At 42.0% G+C, this 21,251-nt stretch overlaps 1 protein-coding gene across 3 annotated transcripts in view; it reads left to right on the top strand.

Moving 5' to 3' along the window:
• Positions 1 to 15,256, top strand: part of LOC141548627 (glyoxalase domain-containing protein 5-like) — a 67,954-nt gene extending 52,698 nt beyond the window's left edge. For 2 of the 3 annotated variants that reach the window (XM_074277640.1, XM_074277641.1), the window contains 3 exons: positions 2,593 to 2,730; positions 7,654 to 7,809; positions 13,074 to 15,256. In XM_074277640.1, coding sequence (XP_074133741.1) covers positions 2,593 to 2,730; positions 7,654 to 7,809; positions 13,074 to 13,217 — 438 coding nt within the window. In that variant the 3' untranslated portion in view covers positions 13,218 to 15,256. Of the gene's footprint in view, positions 1 to 2,308; positions 2,357 to 2,592; positions 2,731 to 7,653; positions 7,810 to 13,073 lie in introns of those variants that run through there. The other variant, XM_074277642.1, reaches the window with a different exon arrangement.
• The last annotated feature ends 5,995 nt before the right edge of the window (positions 15,257 to 21,251 follow it).

The raw sequence follows: 21,251 nt of genomic DNA on the forward strand, positions 1-21,251 counted from the left end.
TGAGATTTACAACCATTATGATTTATCCCACAAAAACTAAGTATGATCTTACAGGGAGGGAAATGGATTTTTAATGAAATAGAAGACTTCCAAGCATTCTTGATAAAAAACCAGAGCTGAGCAGAAACTTTAAAGTGCAAACGTAGAATCAAAAGAAACAAAAAGACAAACTTAAGCAAACAATCATAATGAACTAAACAGATAAAATGTTTACATTTTAATATGGGGAGATGGCACATTTGTCCCCTCAGAACTCTGTCATCATACAGTTAGTTTATAGTTTAGTTACAGAGGTAGTTTAATTCAACAGTGGGTCTGGGAGTGTTTCTGTTCTGTTTTGATTATCTTAGAAAAAGAATAGAATGGGAGAGGAAGATTACACTTGTTGGGGGGAGAGGAAGGAGGGGTAAATGATGTCATAACTAGGCTTCACTAGTAGGTCTATACAAACAAGAAAGAAGGGATGAGGGGAATAGATGACATTTGAACTTCACTTTCATCTGAATTTGTCAGAAGAGATAAGAATACAAAGATAGTTAAAGAAATCCATTTCATTCAATGGGGAAATAGGAGGGAAAGAGGTTAAGGAAAAGGGAGGGAATAAGAAGGAGAGCAGATTAAGGGATAGTTTAAAGCAACAAATTTTTAAAAAGATAATCAGAAACAACAAGAAGGAAAAGTATAAGAAAATAAGATGGAAGAGAATTAAAAAAAAATAGTCACCATAAATGTAAATGTGAGTGGGAAGAATTCACCCATAAAATGGAAGAAGCCAAAGCAGAATTGATTAGAAAACAGAGCATAACAATATGTTATTTGCAAGAAACACACTTAAAACAGAAAGTTATATACGGAGTTAAAATAAGGGTCTGGAGTGAAATATATTATGCTTTTGCTGAAGGAAAAAAGTCAGGGGTTGCAATCATTATTTTAGACAAAGGAACAGCAAAAATAGGCTTAATTAAAAGAAATAGATGGGGAAAGTAAATTTTTTTTCCCCGAAAGCAAATGAATGAAATGATAAAAGACAATGAATTAATACCACCACGGTTTCCTTCACTGAAACCATTCTCCTCTGTGTGATCAGAGTCACATATTTACAAATATGGATTTTGTGTGCATTTTAAAAGTTTTCTACCTTTTAGAGTTACTATGCATCTAAGAACCACCAATATTTCCACTGCCTCAGGTTTACAATCTCAGGGGACTTTTGGTTCTTCCTTCTTTTTCCCCCTTCAAATACAATCAGTGTCCAAGTGTTACAAGTTCTACATCCTCTCCTTATGGAGTAACTACCCTTGGTCAGACACTTGGGTCTCTTATAACACTATCAGTGGATGGCAGATGTGAAGTGGGAGAGACCTTAGAAGTTAATAGCTCCACCACTAGGCTTGTCCTCCTCCATTTTTGTTGTTCATTTATAATATTCAAGTAATCTCCCAGATCTGTGTTTTCATCTATTTGAGTATACCCTCCAACAGCTGAGATGGGAATATCTTAAGATTCGCCCATTCTGGGCAGCTCTTCTTCATGTTCTTCCCGAAGTTGCCTGCAGGTTAGGGTTGGTGCTAGTGATTTTCTGTACCTTAGAACTCCTCTGCCTCCCTCCCAGCCTTGAAATCAAACTGCCACCAACTCAGAGCTTCAGAAACACGCTTCCAATTTCGTGGCATTAGAGGAACTGTAAGCAGAGACCAATCTGTGTATACTTGGTACCCAAAGCTCTTCTGCATCTGGCAGAAAAGGGAGGTGGAAGCTGATCACCTGAGACTCTTCCCCAGGGCAGTCCATGCAGAGAGCCTGCTCCCAGAAGGAATGGGAGTGAAAAGTCAAGGATGTAAAAGGCTCCTCCTACCTGTGGATTCCAGCCCCTCTATGAAGAGGCTGGACTGGCCAGAGGCAGAGCCAGCACTGGGCAGGGCTATTCCTCGGTCATCCTGGCTGGGAGAAAGGTCATTGCCCAGAGAGGGCAGAAAGAAGCCAAGCTGAAACTCCTCTCTCCAGGGAAGACAGCAGCAGGGGAGAAGGGCAAGACTCACATTGCTCTTGTTCTCAATAGAAAGTCACAAGCCAGGCACAGCAGAACCAGCCTTGGTGAAGGGAATGGTCTAGAAAAGACAGACATTTAAATAATCTTTTACCTCATAAGTTTCAGACATGCCCTATGCTGTGGAGGGGGAGGAAGTGAGGGTGGATAAAAACTTGGCCACACCCAAGCTTGTGCACTTAGCCCTTTGACCTTCACTCACTCTCTTTCCTTGAATTCCGGTGACTCCTTGTTTCTATCCTGGCATTTTTCCTCACTCAGAAGGCTGAAATGGAGGGGAAGAGGCAAGAGATAGGGAGTAGGGAAGAGGTGAGAAAAGAAGGCAGGAAAGAGGAGAGAAATGGAAGAACTGAGAGAAAGCCAGGCTAGTCAGAAAGAGAAAAGAAGCCCAGGAGGGACAATATCATTTACCTCCTCAGAATCAAGATGTTTAGAAGACCCTATATAGAACGTTCAGACATGTCCCCCTAAAATTGGAGGGGGAGGGAGAGTGGGAATAGGAGAGAGGAGCCATCAAAGACAAATGGAACACCCTTCTTTTTCAGTCTAAAAGTGGCTGCCGTGCGCTGCTGCCCTCATGTCTCGTCCATGGACTAGACCACCTGGTGATGACTGTGAAGAGTATTGAAGAAACGAGCTCATTTTATTCAAGGGCACTGGGCATGGAAGTGGTGACCTTCAAGGTAATCTCCCTCTCAGACTAATTCCCTGATTGCTTGGGATGTGCTTTTCAGGAGGGCAGGAGCTGAGATTTATTTCCTTGCTGTGACAAGCACTTCCTCCCCTCCGTGCCTCCTGTCCCATCACTTCCTGGTCCATGCCAGCTCTTTGTCAGTGAGCCTGGAAGACCACTGGCCTGGCTCCAGAGCACTATACAACTTCAGAGCAGAAATGGTTGGGAGAGCATCGGCACAGTTCTTAGCGAGAGCTCAGCACATAGTAGGCACTGTCTAAATATTAGCTATTATTTTTCCTGAGAAAACCTGGCAAACACGGTGTTCATTAGCCAGTAACGGAGTGTTTATTGGAGCTCCCAGGCTGGTAGCTCCTCAGCTTTTCTAAGGCACAATTGGGAAAGCTTTCTGAATAGGCTGCAGCATCTCCATTGGTCACAAGAGGGCATTTGGTCTACCACGAGACAGATCCCCACAAGGGCCACCGTTCCAATACTGGCACTGGGCAGGTTTGGAATTTAGTGGAGAGGGTCAAATAGAATATTACTGAATAAATGAAAAGATGATGGCTAGTCCAGCAACAGTTCTAGGGCCCTAGGGTCTGTATGCTCTTCTCCCAGGGCCCAATTCTCCCTACTATGCTATGCCACAGGGTTTTTGGAACATAGCAAAAAAGAGATAAGAAATAGGTTATATGCTCCTCTTGGGAGCCATTCTTTTCCAGTCATCTCAGAAATCTTTCACTTAACATCCCTGATCTTTGGCTTCTGAAAAGAAATGTGTGTGTGTGTGTGCGTGTGTGTGTGTGTGTGTGTGTGTGTGTGTGTGTCTAATCCAGGATCCCTCTCAGGATCATAGACTAAGACCAGGGAAATGAAGTTATTTTCCTCTTCTTAGCTCTCTATATTACTGAATATTTTATTTTTTTGCCCAGTTACACGTAAAACAATTTTTGAAATTTGTTTTGAAAACTTTGAGTTCTAAATTCGCTTCCTCCCTCCCTCCCTAACCCCCCTCGCTGAAAAGGCACATGTGAAGTTACATAAAACATTTCCTCTTCTTAGCTCCCCATCCTGGTGGGAGCCAAAACAGCAGGCAGCCTCAGCCCTCAGTTTGTTCTCTGGGTGCGTGTCCCATATCCTTCCCCGCTCCAGAACCTTGATCTCCTCTGCCAGTGCTGATCTCTGCTAGTCCCAGTCACTGGCCAACAGCCTCAGTCTACTCTGTGGCAGCTTGGTAATCCCACTTGGGTGCCAGCTGCCCCTTGGCCCAGACATCTGCACGGAGGCCGGCAGACCTAGTCTTCTTGCAGGGGACATGAACACCCATGTTACTCACTGTGTCAGTCTAGTGGAAGGAATGTGGTATGGCCAAATCTCTTTGTGAACCGGCCAGTGCACAGGCGCCTGAGCGAATGCTGAAGGACTGAGCCCTAAAGAGAAGGCCGGTCAACAACCACAAGGACTAACAGCTCAAGTGTGGCCCATCTGTGCTACATTTATTTATCAAATCCCAAAGGGCCAATTCATTTTTGAAATAATAAGATGATATTCAGTAGGGATAAGTGTAAGGGTTTACACTTGGGCTAAAAAATCAACTTCCCAAGGATAAGATGGGGGATCCAGGGTTACACAGCAGTTTGTCTGAAAAAGCTCTGGGAGTCTGAGTGGACTGCTAGCTGTAGGGAAGGCAGTATGGGGGGTGAGAGCCATAAAAGAATGTGATCTTGGGTTGCGTTAATTGCTGACAAGTTAATTGACAGACATAATTGTACAAATACGTTTACATGTATTTTTGTTTTACCATGTTTAACATATATTGGATTACTTGCCGTCTAAGGGAGGAGGTGGAAGGAAGGGGAGGAAATTTGGAACAAAAGGTTCTGCAAGGTTCAATGGTAAAAATCCGTGCATGTGTTTTGAAAATAAAAAGCTTTAATTAAAAATAGTTAATTGCTGAGCAAATAGAACTGCCCCAAGTGCAAAGGGCTGTGTTGAAAAGGGATGGTGGAGGTAGTACTGGGAGAAGTAGTGGTATTAGTAACAACTAGCAATTTATAAGTACTTTAAGATTTATGGAGTGCTTTTTACCAGTATTATCTTATGCTCACCACAATCTTGGGAGGTAGGTGCTCTTATTATCCCCATTTTATAGATGATGTAAAATGCAGGAATAGGTTAAATGACCTGATGTAAGAAAAGGTAAAATGACTTGTCATGGATCACCCACTAGGTGGTCTGAAACCAAATTTGAACTGGTCTTGCCTTCCCGGCTGAGGGTTCTGGACGTTGCGGTGCTCCCTAGCTGTGCGGGGGGTTCCCCTTCCTTGGAGGTCTTCCATCTGAGACCAGATGTCAGAGGGATTGGTTTTGTAAGAAATGATTGCTGTGAGGGGGCAGCTAGCTAGTGAAGTAGATAGGGCACCAACCCTGAAGTCAGAAGGACCCGAGATTTGAAAATCTGGCCTCAAACACTTAATACTTTCTGTCTGTGTGACCCTGGGCAAGTCATTTAATATATCCATCACCTCAGCAAAACAAGCAAACAAATAAATAAATGATTGCTGTGATTCTGGGTGAGCCATTCAATCACTCCTGCTCTTCTCCAGAGAGGGTATATACTCGCATCAGTTTAGGGGCATTTGGTGTGACTTCCATGCTGGACAGCAGCAGAGCTGAGTGAATTTTATCTGGTTTCGAGTTCAGGTGGGCCATCACTTAGGTGCCCATTCAGCCCATCTCTGAGCACTTAGTACCATGCTAGAAGTAGTCTGCCTCCTTGCTCAGAACCCAGTTGCCAACGGCTGCATTTTGAGGGAGATCATGAATATCATAGAGGACAAATCATGTTTGTATCATGACCTGGAATATTTAGGTACCAAGATTCCTCCATAGGCAGGGAAAGACCGCCTCCCCTGCTAACAGGCGCTTGATTGTGAGGGCCCTCTTTTAGAGGGACATGCTGGAAAGTATTTGGAGGAGGGTAAGTAGGAGAATTAAAAGTTACACAAAGATGTTCCTCAAACCGCCTCGTGCTCCTCCACACCAATGACTTCCTTCTCTTTTTTTTTTTTTTTTCTAGCAAGCTTATTTATTTTTTAACACGCATTGCTTTACAAATCGCATTGGGAGAGAAAAAGCAAAAGGGAAAAACCACAGGAGAGATTAAAAAAACAAAAAACAAAAAAAGGAAGTGAACAGAGAATGTCTTGATTTACCTTCAGTCTTAGTTCTCTCTCTGGACACAGATGCCATTTTCTATCCAAAGTCTATTGGATTGCCTTGGATCACTGAACCCCTGAGAGGAACCGATTCTTTCATAGTTGATCATGGCACAAGCTTGCTGTTACTGTGTACAGTGTATTGTTGCTTCTACTTGTTTCTCTCAGCATCAGCTCATCTAAATCTTTCCAGGCCTGTCTGATATCAGCTTGTTCATCATTTTATAAAACAATAATATTCCATTGTCTTCATGTATCACAATTTCTTCAGCCATTCCCCACCTGATGGGCATCTAGTCATTTTCCTTTGCCACCACAAAAAAAGATCTGCTACAAACATCTTTGCACATGTGGGTCCTTTCCTCTCTGGGATTTCCCTGGGATACAGAGCCAGTAATGGCACTGCTGGGTCAAAGGGCATGCACAGTTTTCTAGCCCTTTGGGCCTAGTTCCATATTGTTCTCCAGAATGTTGGATCATTTCACAACGCCATCAACAAAGCATCAGTGTCCCAGTTTTCCCACATCCCCTCCAACATTTATCATTATCTTTTCCTGTCATCTTAGCCAATCTGACAGGGTTGAGGTGACTCCTCAGAGCTGTTTTAATTCACATTTCTCTAATCAATAGTGATTTTGAGCATTTTTTCATGTAACTATAGATGGCTTTAATTTCGTCATCTGAAAATTGTTCATATTCTTTGACCATTCCTAGATTGGGGAATGACTTGGATTCTTATACATTTGATACTATTTTTTATACATCTTAGAAATGAGACTTTTATCAGAGACACTGGCTGTAAAGCTTTTTTCCCAGCTTTTAATCTTGTTTCTATGACTTCCTTCTCTATTGCACCTCAGTCTCTCACAGAGATGATCAGACCCTAGATCTCACCATCATCTACAAATGCATCGCTCCACGTTCCGGACTTCTGACATTGCTTTAGTATCAGTCCACGTCTCCCCCAAAGCCTGCTCTTCATCCTCATTGTAACCTCCACTTCTTAGTACCATCTCAGGCTATCACTGTCTGCCCTTCTCCATCTGGAGCTCTTGGTGAAGCAGTTCTATGCTACTTTCAGCTGCTGGATCCTTTGCCCCCTTGTTTGATTGCTAACACGGGCTCACCAAAGCTCAGATTGGAATGGCTCCTACTATCTGCCTTCTCAGGATGGGACTAGGTTATGGGAAGTTCTGTCTTCTGTTCTGAGCTGAGGATTGGGACTAACAGCTTTTAACATCTGCCTGTAGAATGAGTGAGAGGCGAGGTGAGAGACTCAGCTACCCTTTGCTCACACGAGGCAAGGCCTGCTGGAAATGATCTTGCCTCCACCCAGGCCCTGGCTACTCTGGGAGGCTGCCAGCATTTTTCAGGGTATCAGGGGAACAGGGAGTCTAAGCACTCTTGCCCAGAACATGGAAAGCCAGTCCCTTGGTGTCCTTCTGTCTGAGACTACTCAGAGGCCCCTGGGTCTGAAGAACTTGGGTCATAGTGAACTGGGATGGGCCCAGAAAATGTCCCAATAATCCTTAATTTCCCAACCCGGTCAGGCAGGGAGATGGGACTAGAGGGTTGGTGATAGGTACCAAGGGGGAGAAATGTTTCAGGCCCGAGGGAATTTTGCAGTCTCGTTCCCCTGGAGTTCTTTCCTCTTGCACTATCGCTCTTTCAACCCTTATTCCTGACTTTGACACCTTATCTCTGGCAAACAGGGAAACCGAAAAGCCTTGTGCTTTGGGAATCAGAAATTTAACCTTCATGAGGTTGGGAAGGAGTTTGAACCGAAAGCCCACAACCCTGTACCAGGATCCATAGATGTCTGCCTGATTACAGACTGGCCTCTCCATGAGGTAGTGGAGCATCTAAAGGTAGGGGAAATCCCTGGTTGAGACAAAAGAAAGTCAATCTGGATAAAATCCTAGATTCAGAGGAATATCATCTCATCTCCGACAAACTGATTTGTATAAAGGAGAAGAGGATGTTATGGCAAGAAATGGGGGTAAAGACAAAGAGGGGAGGAGGGAAATGAGGATTCTGTTAAATGCCAGGTAGGAACCCAGGCTTTGAATAGTCCCAGAAAGGACACAAGATCCTTCTCTCTCGAGATTACCTTCTAATCTCATTCCTGTGCTCCATCTTGGTTTTAAAACATTCAGCACTAATAACAATTTTGAAGGCCAATTTTACTTTCTTTTGTATAGCTCCTGCCATATGGTAAATAATAAATGTTTTTTGCTTGATTAATTGTGAAAAGAAGCCCTGGTTATTCAACAACATTAAAAGTACTCCAAGTAGAACCTCAAATGGCAGGTTAGGTCAGGATGGACATTTTGAAAATTCAATGGAAGATTCTGAAAGAATATCAAATAGCAGACTTAGAATAATTCCTTTTAACTGATTTGGAGAATATATTTGTATAATTACTATAATTCAAAAGTGAAGTGGACTGTCTTTAGAAGTAGTGGGTTCCTTATCACTGAAAAAATCTAACTCTATTATGCTAAACGCTCTACAAAGTGTAAGCACAGAAGGACCTTTTTAATATCATGAAAATTAGCTATATAAAACCAAAACCAAAGATCATATGCAATAGAGATATCCTGGAAGTTTTCTCAAGAGATACAAGAGTAAGCAAGGAGACCCACTTTCCTCACTATTATTTGATATATTTCTAGAAATGCAATTAATAGTAATAAGGAAAAAAACATTAAAGGCAGAAAGATAGGTAAAGAGGAAATAAAAAAAAATCTCTATTTGCTAATCACACGATGAGCATTTCTTAAGGAATGAACAAAATACTAATTGAGACACAAATAGCTTCAACCAACTCATCTGTTTCAAGATCACCCTCAAAAATCAACTACATTTTAAAATGCAAGAAGCAATGATAGAAAAGGAAATTACATTCCAAATAACTATAAAATGCAAAAGATAATTGGACATAAATACACAAAGTACTTGTATAGATTTAAATATAAACTACTTCCTGAAAAGAGAGAGAGTAATTTAAATAGTTGGTAGAATATTCAGTGCTCATGGCTGGGCTGTGCCAATATCATCAAAATGACACCACCAGCAGAGTTGATTTACAGTTTTAATGATACACCTATAAAATTATCAAAGGGATGACTTGTTGAATTTGATAATAAAAAAGTAACAAAAATAATGTGGAAAAACAAAAGAACATTGAGGAAAATAATGAAAGGAAGTAGGAATGAAAGACCTCAGACTTAATAAAACAGAAGACATCAAAACCATTTGGTATGGTTAAAAATAGAGAATAGATCATTGGAACAGATGAGATAAGGTAGAATAAGAAATCATGAAACTCAGTAACCTTGTGTTTGATAAACTCTAAAACGTAGGTTGGTTGGTTGTTGTCCTTTCTTCTGGAAGAGGACCAAAATGACATCACTATTTTATTTTAAAATCAAGTTGATGTTTTAAATTTTATTTTATAATCAAGTGTTGTTTTTTTTTTAATTTTATTTTAGAATCAAGTTTTTTTTTTTTAAATTTTATTTTAGAATCAAATTACAGTGTGTCTGACTGTGGCTGATCAAGAAAAATATGAGCTTGGAATGCATAAGTCAGGCACAAATAGTCCATGTGAACACTTGCAGTGTCTACTTGAATTTTGTGTATCTTGTGTTTCTTTGGAGTTAATTCAGTTTTGCTTTGCTCATAGAGCATGGTGCCTTCCTTGATGAGGGCACACTGCACTGGGCCAGGGTCTCCCGTGTCATGTAATCAATTCCAAAATTCTTTTTTTTTTAAAATAGTTTTTATTTATCAGATATATGCATGGGTAATATTACAACATTGACAATTGCCAAACCTTTCGTTCTAATTTTTCCCCTCCTTCTCCCCCCCCCCCAGATGGCAAGTTGACCAATACATGTTAAATATGTTAGAGTATAAATTAAATACAATATACGTATACATGTCCAAAAAGTTGTTTTGCTGTACAAAAAGAATCAGACTTTGAAATAGTATACAATTATACAATTAGCCTGTGAATGAAATTCAAAATGCAGGCGGACAAAATTAGAGGGATTGGGAAGTCTATGTAGTGGCTCATAATCATCTCCCAGAGTTCTTTTGTTGATGTAGCTGGTTCAGTTCATTACTGCTCTATTGGAACTGATTTGGTTCATCTCATTGTTGAAAATGGCCATATCCATCAGAATTGATAACCATATAGTATTGTTGTTGAAGTATAAAACGATCTCCTGGTCCTGCTCATTTCACTCAGCATCAGTTCATATAAGTCTCTCCAGGCCTTTCTGAAATCATCCTGTTGGTCATTTCTTACAGTACAATAATATTCCATAATATTCATATACCACAATTTATTCAGCCAATCTCCAATTGATGGGCATCCACATAGTTTCCAGTTTCTGTCCACCACAAAGAGGGATGCCACAAATGTTATTGTACATACAGGTCCTTTTACCTTCTTTAAGATCTCTTTGGGATACAAGCCCAGTAGCAACACTGCTGGGTCAAAGGGTGTGCACAGTTTGATAACTTTTTGAGCATAGTTCCAAATTGCTCTCCAGAATGGCTGGATGTATTCACAATTCCACCAACAATGTATCAGTGTCCCTGTTTTCCCACATCCCCTCCAACATTCTGCATTATCTTTCCCTTTCATTCTAGCCAATCTGACAGGTGTGTAGTGGTATCTCAGAGTTGTCTTAATTTGCATTTCTCTGATTAAAAATGACTTGGAGCATCTTTTCATATGGCTAGAAATAGTTTCAATTTCTTCATCTGAGAATTGTCTGTTCATATCCTTTGACCATTTATCAATTGGAGATTGGCTTGATTTCTTATACATTAGAGTCAATTCTCTATATATTTTGGAAATGAGGCCTTTATCTGAACCTTTGACTGTAAAAATGTTTTCCCAGTTTATTGTTTCCCTTCTAATCTTATCTGCATTAGTTTTGTTTGTACAAAAACTTTTCAATTGGATATAATCAAAGTTTTCAACTTTGTGATCAGTAATGATAATTCTTCTTTGGACATAAATCCATTTCTCTTCCATAGGTCTGAGAGGTAAACTATCCTATGTTCCTCTAATTTATTTATAATCTCATTCTTTATTCCTAGGTCTTGAACCCATTTTGACCTGACCTTAGTGTACGGTGTTAAGTGTGGGTCAATGCCTAGTTTCTGCCATATTAATTTCCAATTTTCCCTGCAATTTTTGTCAAACATTGAGTTCTTATCCCAAAGGCTAGGGTCCTTGGGTTTGTCAAACACTAGGTTATTAGAGTTATTCGTTATTTTGTCCTTTGGACCTAACCTATTCCACTGATCACCTAGTCTATTTCTTAGCCAATACCAAATGGTTTTGGTAACTGCTGCTTTATAATATAATTTTAGATATGGTACAGCTAGGCCACCTTCATTTGATTTTTTTTTTCATTAATTCCCTTGAAATTCTTGATCTTTTGTTTTTCCATATGAACTTTGTTGTTATTTTCTCTAGGTCATTAAAATAGTTTTTTGGGAGTCTGATTGGTATAGCACTAAGTAAATAGATTAGTTAGGTAGTATTGTCATATTTATTATATTTGCTTGACCTATCCAAGAGCATTTAATATTTTTCCAATTGGTTAGATCAGACTTAATTTGTGTGGAAAGTGTTTTGTAGTTTTGTTCATATAGTTTCTGATTTTCCCTTGGCAGATAGATTCCTAAATATTTTATACTATTGGTAGTTACTTTAAATGGAATTTCTCTCTGTAGCTCTAACTGTTGGATCTTGTTAGTGACATAGAATGCTGATGATTTATGTGGGTTTATTTTGTATCCTGAAACTTTGTTAAAGGTGTGGATTATTTTTAATAGCTTTTTAGTTGAATCTTTGGGGTTCTCTACATATACCATCATATCTTCAGCAAAGAGTGATAATTTGGTTTCCTCATTACCTATTCTAATTCCTTTATTCTCTTTCTCCACTCTTACTGCCAAAGCTAGCATTTCTAATACAATATTGAATAGTAATGGTGATAGTGGACAACCTTGTTTCACCCCTGATCTTAATGGGAATGGTTGCAATCTTTCCCCATTACATATGATGCTTATTGATGGTTTTAAATAAATGCTACTGATTATTTTAAGGAAAAGTCCATTTATTCCTATACTCTCAAGTGTTTTTAATAGAAATGGATGTTGGATTTTATCAAATGCTCTTTCTGCATCTATTAAGATGATCATATGTTTTTTGTTAATTTGGTTATTAATATGGCCAATTATACTGATAGTTTTCCTAATATTGAACCAGCCCTGCATTCCTGGTATAAATCCTACTTGATCATGATATATTATCCTGGGGATAATTTTCTGTAGTCTTTTTGCTAATATCTTATTTAAGATTTTAGCATCAATATTCATTAGGGAAATTGGTCTATAGTTTTCTTTCTCTGTTTTCAACCTACCTGGTTTGGGTATCAGTACCATGTCTGAGTCATAAAAGGAATTTGGTAGGACTCCTTCATTCCCTATTTTTTCAAATAGTTTATATAACATTGGGGCTAATTGTTCTTTGCAATTCCAAAATTCTTAAGAGAGACCTTGTTGTTTAACTTTTTCTGACCACCACGTGCACTTGCCCTGTGTGAGTTAGCCATAAAATAGTCTTTTTTTGGTAAGCATATGTGGGGTATTTGAACAACTGCACATATGAAACAACAATGAACAATTTTGACCTGAGAGGAGAGTTGTGAAATGAGACCTCTACCCAGCATTATGCAGAAGTGGGAGGTCCTCAAGCGGGATACAGGCTTTAGTGGGATATGATCAGTTTTTTCCCTTCTTTTCTTTGTTCTATGAGATGGCTCTTTGGGAAGGAGAGGGAGTGTTATGAGGGATGCTCTGGGGATGTAACCAACAAAGGCACAAGCAGGATTCTTGTTCCACTGTGAGCTAAGGTACATGGATGATCTTTGAAGCCCTTTTAGAAATTCTGTTATGTAAGGGTATGAAACTAATTGACTTGGAGAGGCTTTTGAGGAACTCCCTATGCTTCTAAATGTATACCCTGAAATACGGCTCCCTCTGATGTTGTCACAAATGTGACTGATCCATGAGAATGACTCACCTCCTCTCCTCATGACAGAACTGCAACATCCCTATTGAAGAAGGCCCAGTGACCAGAACTGGAGCTCGGGGGCCAATTGAGTCCATATACTTCCGAGATCCTGACAAGAATCTGATCGAAGTTTCTAAGTACATCGCAGAGTGTCCTGGCCGAGAGACGTGATTCCTAACATCACTCTTTGCAAAGTTTCTCCTTCATTTCTCCTTTCTCCTTCTACTAGCCCCCCCCCAATTATTTCATAATTGTATTATGCCAAATTCGTGTAACATATTGGTTATATCCTATCATTACACTGTGTAGGACATACCTGGGGGCCTTGCGTGCTATGGTGTGAGTGCTACCTCCCTAAACCTCCTGTGGGCAACCATGTGTATTAATCACCCCAAGAGGGAGTATTGTGTCTGCACAGGGCCTTTGCTTGTGATGCCAGGAAATCCCTCTCTTAAAGGCTGAGTCTGGTTAATCCAAGGGATGGCACAGAATATTATCCAAATATCCAAACAGGAAAGCTGTCTGTCTGTCCCGCTCATGAGCTGCTTTCTTCTTCCTCACTTTGACTTCTACTTCTGGACCTGCTTCTCTTACCTCCACTGAGATTTGGGAAAAGAATAATTGGGGGGGTACCTGTGGCCCATATGTTTGACTAAACAAGGGGATGTGGGGAAGATGGTGTTTCCCTCAATTCACCTGCCTTTCCGGCACATAGAAATCTTGCTGGCTGCTGGCGGGACTTCGGTGCCCTGGGCTCCACAGCCATATAGCTATCTCAGAGGATGCTGGTTAGAGATTAAAGGGACAGGGGTGGAAAAGAAGTGACAGAGAAAAGGAACAAGGGAAAGAGAGAAAGATGACAGATTCGGAACAACGTCACCACCTCAAGAGCCCTGGTGCTACCTGGGACTGGATCGGCATTGCTCTCTGCCCTACATGGGAGTGGAATGATCTTTCTAGGTCCTAGTGAGACATTTCCAACTCAATATCTTCCTCTGAGCCTCACCAAGGTAGCAACTACCCTCATGTGTGCTTCATTGGTAACCCCCCTGTTGTTCTGGACTCCTTGCCCTCCCTCACCTTGCATTATATCATCTCTCTTCTATTTTTCTAGCTTTAGTATTTGTGCACAAGACAGAATGCTGACTGGACCAAAAAATATTTTTAAACTCGGCTTTTTTCCCAGCTCCAGTGATTATTGCCCATTAAGGCCAGTCCTCCATAAAACTGCCAAGATGACCTAGTTTCTTTGAGCCCCTGCCTCATTCTTCTGTACTCTGCTCTGTCCTTACCCTTGCCAAGTCCTAGGATGTTAGACTACAAAGGAAACTTAGAGATCCCCGATTTAAAATCACCTTTATTCACAGAAAGTGGGACCCAGAGAGAAATAATAGGCCCAAAGTCATAGAGTACCAAGTATCCTGAGGGCCTGGTTCAGGAGTTTTTCTGCTGTACCTGCTACCCTCCTCCAGCCCCCTTTTATTTCTTCAGGGCTCCCTCTCAATGGCAGGAATGTGAGTGATGTCCTTCATTTGTCTACGAATACAAACAAATTCAAAAGTGATGTGATTCTTCTCATGGAATTCCTTTGGGATTTTTGCTCTTGCAGGAGAAGTAAGATTCTGGGCCTCCTTATGGGAATCTCCAGCTGACACCGATGTGTGGAGAGTTCATGGGGAGTAGAGGGCCCTGAAAGCACCATTGAGGGGGCTCCTTCTGAGGTCCCCAGGGAAGGCTGGTCCCTGTTGTTCCGCTCTGACACTGCTGAGGGAAAACCAGCCAAAGACTGCAGTTGCTAAAGGGGCACTGATAGGACGGCCCTGGCGACACCTGCTCTTCACACCGAGAGAGACAGACAGACAGAGATACTGATGACACACAGACACAGAGAGAAGAAACCTTCTAAGGCAGAGACCCCCATCCCAGGCCTGAATGCAACCACAGCTGGGGAGTTTTCAAGGGTCCTCACACAGCAGGAAATCTGGGAATTAGTGGAGTGGTTTTAGTACAACAAGAACAGGAAAACCAGATCACAATTAGCAATGATGGATATAACAATTAACAAAAGGCAATAGAGGACATCGACCTGTGTGTACCAAGATGCTATGTTTTGGGAAGTCTTTTTCTCACTTCATTTTGTTTTTTCTTCTGAACTTAACATACACCAAATTAAAGTAAAGTTTTTCTGTATTCTCTGTACCACAGAAAAAGAGAATCAGACAAAATTGTGAGTCTCTGTTGTAGACAGCTTGCTTTTCTTTAAAAATATATAATAAACTCAACATGGCACTTTCAAAGTTGTCCCACTTAATCCATGATTCTTTCTGGTCTGATTTTCTTATCATTTGGGCAATGGTGGAATGGGGAGGGTCCAATTCTTTCACTCTCTCCAACCTCCCTCCATTGTAACTTGGGGGGGGGGGAGGAAAGAAAACCATAGCCTCTTTAACCAATCCGGCCAAACTAATCCTGACATTGGCCATGTCCATACGGGTAGGTCTCATTCTACACCTCAGCGCTTCACCTGTCTGAAACCTGCTTCATTGAGGATCAGTCCTCTGGAATTAGGGCTGGTCCCATCTTTGACTAGATTTTGGAAGCCGAGTCTTCAGAGCAAAGCCAGCTAAACTGTGCTTTCAGTTCTGTGAGTAACCAGTTTGGGGTTTGGGCTGGGGTCTTTCTCTTTAGAGCTACTGCTCATTAGGCCCCCTCATGATTGTTTTCCCAATGTCATTTACCTACTTACCATCTCCACAGGGTCTTCTGGCAAATGATTGGTACTCCAATATAAATGGGCCTGTTGATTTCCCCTCAATAGCCATTAACCATCAATTTGCCTTTATGAAGGGACATTTATTGAAGAACTGGGAGATTTGGAGAGGACAGCTATTCTTTCTTCCTTCCTTGAGAGAGACATCATTCCAAACTCTTTTTGGAGAGAAAGAGAAGACTCTGGGAAGCAGAGGACTTGTAGGTGATCTGGTTCTTATCTCCTCAGTGAATTGGAGGAACTTCTCCTTGTGTGATATTGGGGCTTCTCTTTTGGTTGATATGAAGTATCTTGCTCCAATTGGAGACGTCATTTCTTTGTATTTTCTAGTTTGACGTATTCAATTTCTCTTCAATATTTGTTTGGGTAAGTGAGTTCCCTTGATATTCCCTAGCTGGGGTGACCTTTGGTATAACTAGTATTTATTTGATGGGAAGGAGTCAATCCTGTGAGTTAGGCTGTCTCCTTTATCATTAAGAGATGGCAAGCAGGGAAGCTAGCTGCTTAATTTCCTTTGAACCTAATAAAAACCATGTATTTAGACTAGCAACATTTGGGGGGGGGGCAAATAAATATAATGTTCATTTGATGATGCTCTTTTTTTCTCACAGGAGATTAAAGTAGTCAGACTCAAGGACCCTTTTGTTCTGCTCCAGTCAGGAGTCCAAGTTGTCTGTGGAGATGGGTGAGTAAAAGTCCAGAAATATCTATCACTGAGTGGCATTTAGACAATCTTGTCTTATAAGGAACCTAAATGGGTAATACATACTTTCATATTAATATGGCTTATTATGTTTATCATTGAATCAGCCCTGAAGTCCTGGCAGAAATGCAAACTAGTCGTAGTGTGTAGTAAATGAGCTAGAAAAGAGCAAAGCAAAACCAGAAAAAAAAATCAATCATAATGAGAACCATTATACACAGTTCTATGGCATCAAAAGTGAGGGCACAAAAGAATGAAAGGAAAACCTTCCAAATTTAAATATATAATATAATATAATAAATATAATATAATATAATAATATAATATAATAACGTAATTAATATAATATAATATAATATAATATAATATAATATAATATAATATAATATAATATAATATAATATAATATAATATAATATAATATAATATAATATAATATAATATATAAAATATTTTATTTAATTAACGACTAAATAGAGCTCCGAAACAATCCATTTTCAGAAAGGGATATAGAAAGAGCTGTTAAAAAAAAAAAAAAAAGGAAAAACAAAAGAAACTCAATCTTGATAGAGTTACAGAATTGTATCAAACTTTTAAAGAACAATTTGTACCCATACTGCATTAATCATTCTCCAAAACTGAGAAAGCAAGCAACCTATCCTAGCAGGGAATAAAACACAAAACTACAGATCAATATCATCAATGCATGTTGATTCAAAACATTTTGACAAAATTCTGTCGAACAGATTGTTATCCCCGAAATCGTTCCTTGTAAACACTTTGTGTGTATAGTGGGGATGAAAGGATGGTTCACATTAGGAAAAAAAATCGCATTGATCTTAAAAAAGTAAAACAAATCCCCAATCCTTGATTGTCCCAATAGATGCAGGAAAAGTCTCTGACAAACACTCAAAAAAAAAAGAAAAAGAAAAAAAAGAACAGCACTCATTTTTGCTAAAACCGAACAAAAGAAAAAAGCCTTGGAAAAGGTAGGTGGCTTGGCGGGGAAGAGGGGAGGAGGAAGAAGGGCGGTGTCCTGCCCAACGAGGGCCTTTGTCGGCTGTTTCCTCTTCTTCCTCCGGAGGGCGCTCAAAGCTTACGCTGGCTGCTCGACCTTTCATTCTGTCATCGTTTAGTTAGGTCTGACGCCGTTTCTCAGCAACCGCCATCATGTGCGTGTACGTGTACGCGTGCGTGTGCTGCGCACGCGCGCTGCCCGAGGAGAGTGGGCGGGAGGCCTGGCCCGAAGGCCTTCGGGTACCCTTGGCTACGCTGCCCGCGGCATTCCAGCGCTGTCTAACGCAGGGCTCCCCGGAGGGCCCGGGTGCCTAGCTTCAGGGTCCAATGCTATGCGATTTGCACTGCAGCCCCCCCTTTTCTTCCTTCCACACATCCACTCAGTAGACCCCAATGACCCCCCCAGGATCCAATAGGAGATGCTCTCCTTGGCGTTCAGTGCCTTTGCCTCCTCTCTTTTTCCTGGATGTAGCTCATTGGGCAGAGTTGTTTGCGCCGCATCAGGCCGGGAGCCCTCCCGGGGCAGGGACTGGCTTTTGCCTCCAGAAGCCCTAGCTATCCTTTAGGTTAGCTCTTCCCATTTTGGACTTGAGAAGTTGATTTCTTGAACCCAAACGTCAGCCTTTAAATGTGTCTTAATTGAATTCAATCGTATTCTGTGTAACCTGTCGAGATCCTTCCAGATCTTGATCTCGTCCTCTTGGGTATTGGCCATTTCTTCTGGTTGTGTACCCTTTGCACATCCCATGAGCAAACCACCAGTACCCAGCCATGGAGACAAACGTGAATGAGCCCAGACCTCTGTCCAGCTCCACAAGCGACCTCTGGGCCATTTCTTGCTCCTCTTTAGTCTGCCCTCTTCTGGTTCACATCGTTCCATTTCCTCGGCAAGAATATTGAGAAATATGGAATCCGAAGCTTTGCTGAAATCTAGGTTACGTGGATCCATAGCCTTCCTCTCATTTTCCAAGCTAGCTTCACTTGACCTATTCTTGAGGAATTCAGACTAGCCCTTTGAGAGCCCTGCTTCCCTTTTTAGAGGTTCACCAGTGTATTCTAGAACCATCCGCTCTAGAATTTTTTAGGAATCCAGGTCAGGCTCACTGGCCTCAAATTTGCAGACTCAATTTTCTTTCCTGTAATGACAAGTTGAACCCCATCTGTCTTCCTCTAGGCCTATGCTGGCCCTTCTCTCGTTCCTGCCAGTGGGGCAGCTGCCATGGCCAAGAAGGATGTCGTTCCTTTGGGCATTACATAAGTTGAGGTTCCTGTGACTTTCTCCTCACTTACTGTGCCCACTAGTTTCTCAGTCATGATCTTTGTTTAATTCTTTCCTGTCTAGAGGTCATTCTCCTTGGCACAGAAAACAGGCGATGTGACAATATGTGTAAAAAAAAGGGAGGAAAACTGGGTAGTTTGGACAAGACAGGACATGGGAGGCAGGACAGTGGAGAGCCTAGAAGACTGGGCTTCCAGTCCTGCTCTGTGACCCTGAAGAAGTCACGGAACCTTTCTGTGACTCAGTTTCCTCACTGATAACAAGAAGGAGTTGAACTTGAGAGCCTTGAAGGTCCCTTCCAGCTCTGAATCTATGGTCCCGTGACTCTTTGTAGTTTATTGGGTTTCATATGTTTTTCTGGTTGATTATTATGAAATTTATTAAAGATTAAGTCCCTTGCCTATATAAAGATATCATTTCGACTAAGATGGTGTTTTCTATTTTTTAGTCACATGACCCTTCTCCTCATCTCTTGGTACTAAGCTGTAGCCCATTTTTGTTCCGTTCTTTCCAGGTACAGCTCATTTTCCCAGACAAAAATAAAAGTAAAGCAGCTAATGCTGTGGAACCTCCCTCACCCTGCCCTCTTCATACCACCCTTTCCTTGATCTTCCTGCTATCAGCCAAGCAGACTGACCCTTCTTGTTGTCTCAGCTCTTTCTGAACAGTAGCCCCCCCCACACTGTTCTAACCACAAGGGGCACCTCAAACATGAGCTAGCAGAAAGAAGAATCAGAGGATCTGAGGCTAAATCCTGGCTCTGTATGGCCTTGGTCAAGTCACTCTCCTCCAGCTATGATCCTGTGAACTCTGGGCGTCAGTTTCCTCATCTATCATGGAGCTGAGAATACCCACTTACCCACCCCACAAGGGCATTATGGGAAAGGCTGACAGTTGGTAAAGTTTCCCTTAGTGAAGCCCTTAGTGACATAGGGGAAAGGAAGGCCTCGGTATTTCCATCAGTAAGATGGGGTGAAGCAAACTTTCATTGCTTCTTGACAAGTAAGTCAAACTTTTGAAATCTCTTGAGATCAAAAGGCCCAGTACCCATGATGGCTGTGACTGTGGACAATGGCAACCATGTATGATTCTCCAAGGGCCCCCCCAAAGCAGCCGGCACTCCATTACCAGTTTGGCAGCATATGCATTTTGCCCTGGAATGAGGGCTTGGAGCCTTGTATCCTGCCAAGCGATTCTGGTCCCTTCACTTCTGGTGGGACCCTGTCAGCCAGAGCTTGACAGGAAATGCCACCAGTTAGGGAGAAGCAGGGCTCAGCCAGACCAGCTGGCCTCCACCAAGTTATTCCTGGCAGGGAAGTTAGGGCTAGTGGGTGGGCGGGGGGCCAACTGGAGTCTTTTGGTGGGATCAACAGCCATGGTATGCAAGTGCTATTGGCCCTCCGAGATGCCTTCGGCACTGGACAGCCAGAGTGGAGCTCAGTTTCAAGTGACCTTGCAAATAGTTGTGAGCATCTGGTGGAGTCTTGCAAAGCTATATCCCCCTTTCTTCGTCTTCTTCGCTCCCCTCCCTCCCTTCCTCTCCCTTTCCTTTCCCTTGTCTTCCCTTCCCTCCCCTTCTCTCTCCTTCCTTTCTTTCCCTTCCCTTCCCCTTTTTCCTTCCCTTCCCTTCCCTTCCTTTCCCTTCCCTTCCTTTCCCTTTCTCTTTCCCTTTCCCTTTCCTTCCCTTCCCTTCCCTTGTCTTGCCTTATCTTGCCTTTCCTCCCATCCTCGGAAAGCGTCCCCTCCCTAGATACATAAAGGAGGATAAAGGTTAGGGATCCAATTTCACAAGCGCTTTAGAAGGAGGCTAGCGGGAGATATTTTTATCTCCACCACTAAGGGGAACAGAAGGGAAAATGTCAGAGGACTCCAGCCAACCCCACACCGGGAGAACGCTGCCTGGGGAGCCCTTCCTATCTGAAGCCTTCCTCAGGTGGCTGCCGTGCACCCCCATTGCTCAGAGACTTCAGGCTGAGGCATGGGGGCTGCCATGTATGAGGATCTTAGAGGAAGCCGCTTGAAATTGGATGATGGGATTGAGGGGTGCTATCACTGAGAAGCCGGGGCCTGGGGCTGAGAGCTATCAGGTATTGGAAGGACTGTGACATAGAGGGGGCAACCCCAGGAACCATGAGGGACAGATGGAGGCTGGAGGCTAGGAAAAAGATGCCCAGCCAAGAGCAAGCTGGGAAAGCAGAGGCTGGACACCCAGTGATCAGGGCTGCACCTTTGGTATATGAAGTGGCCCGGGAGTCTATTGAGGTCCCAACCAACTCTTCCAGACTCTCTGCAATGATGACATAATGGCGCTTTACTCTGAGGATCCTCTGGGGCTTAGAGGGGGCACAAAGAAGGAAGTCTTTCCTTAGAAGTTAGAGCCAATCTGGGGGACTTTTGGCACACAGCATGGCGAGCATGGCCTAGGAAGATGGGCCC

The sequence above is a fragment of the Sminthopsis crassicaudata genome, chromosome X (genome assembly GCF_048593235.1).
Source record: "Sminthopsis crassicaudata isolate SCR6 chromosome X, ASM4859323v1, whole genome shotgun sequence".
Taxonomy (NCBI): Eukaryota; Metazoa; Chordata; class Mammalia; order Dasyuromorphia; family Dasyuridae; genus Sminthopsis; species Sminthopsis crassicaudata.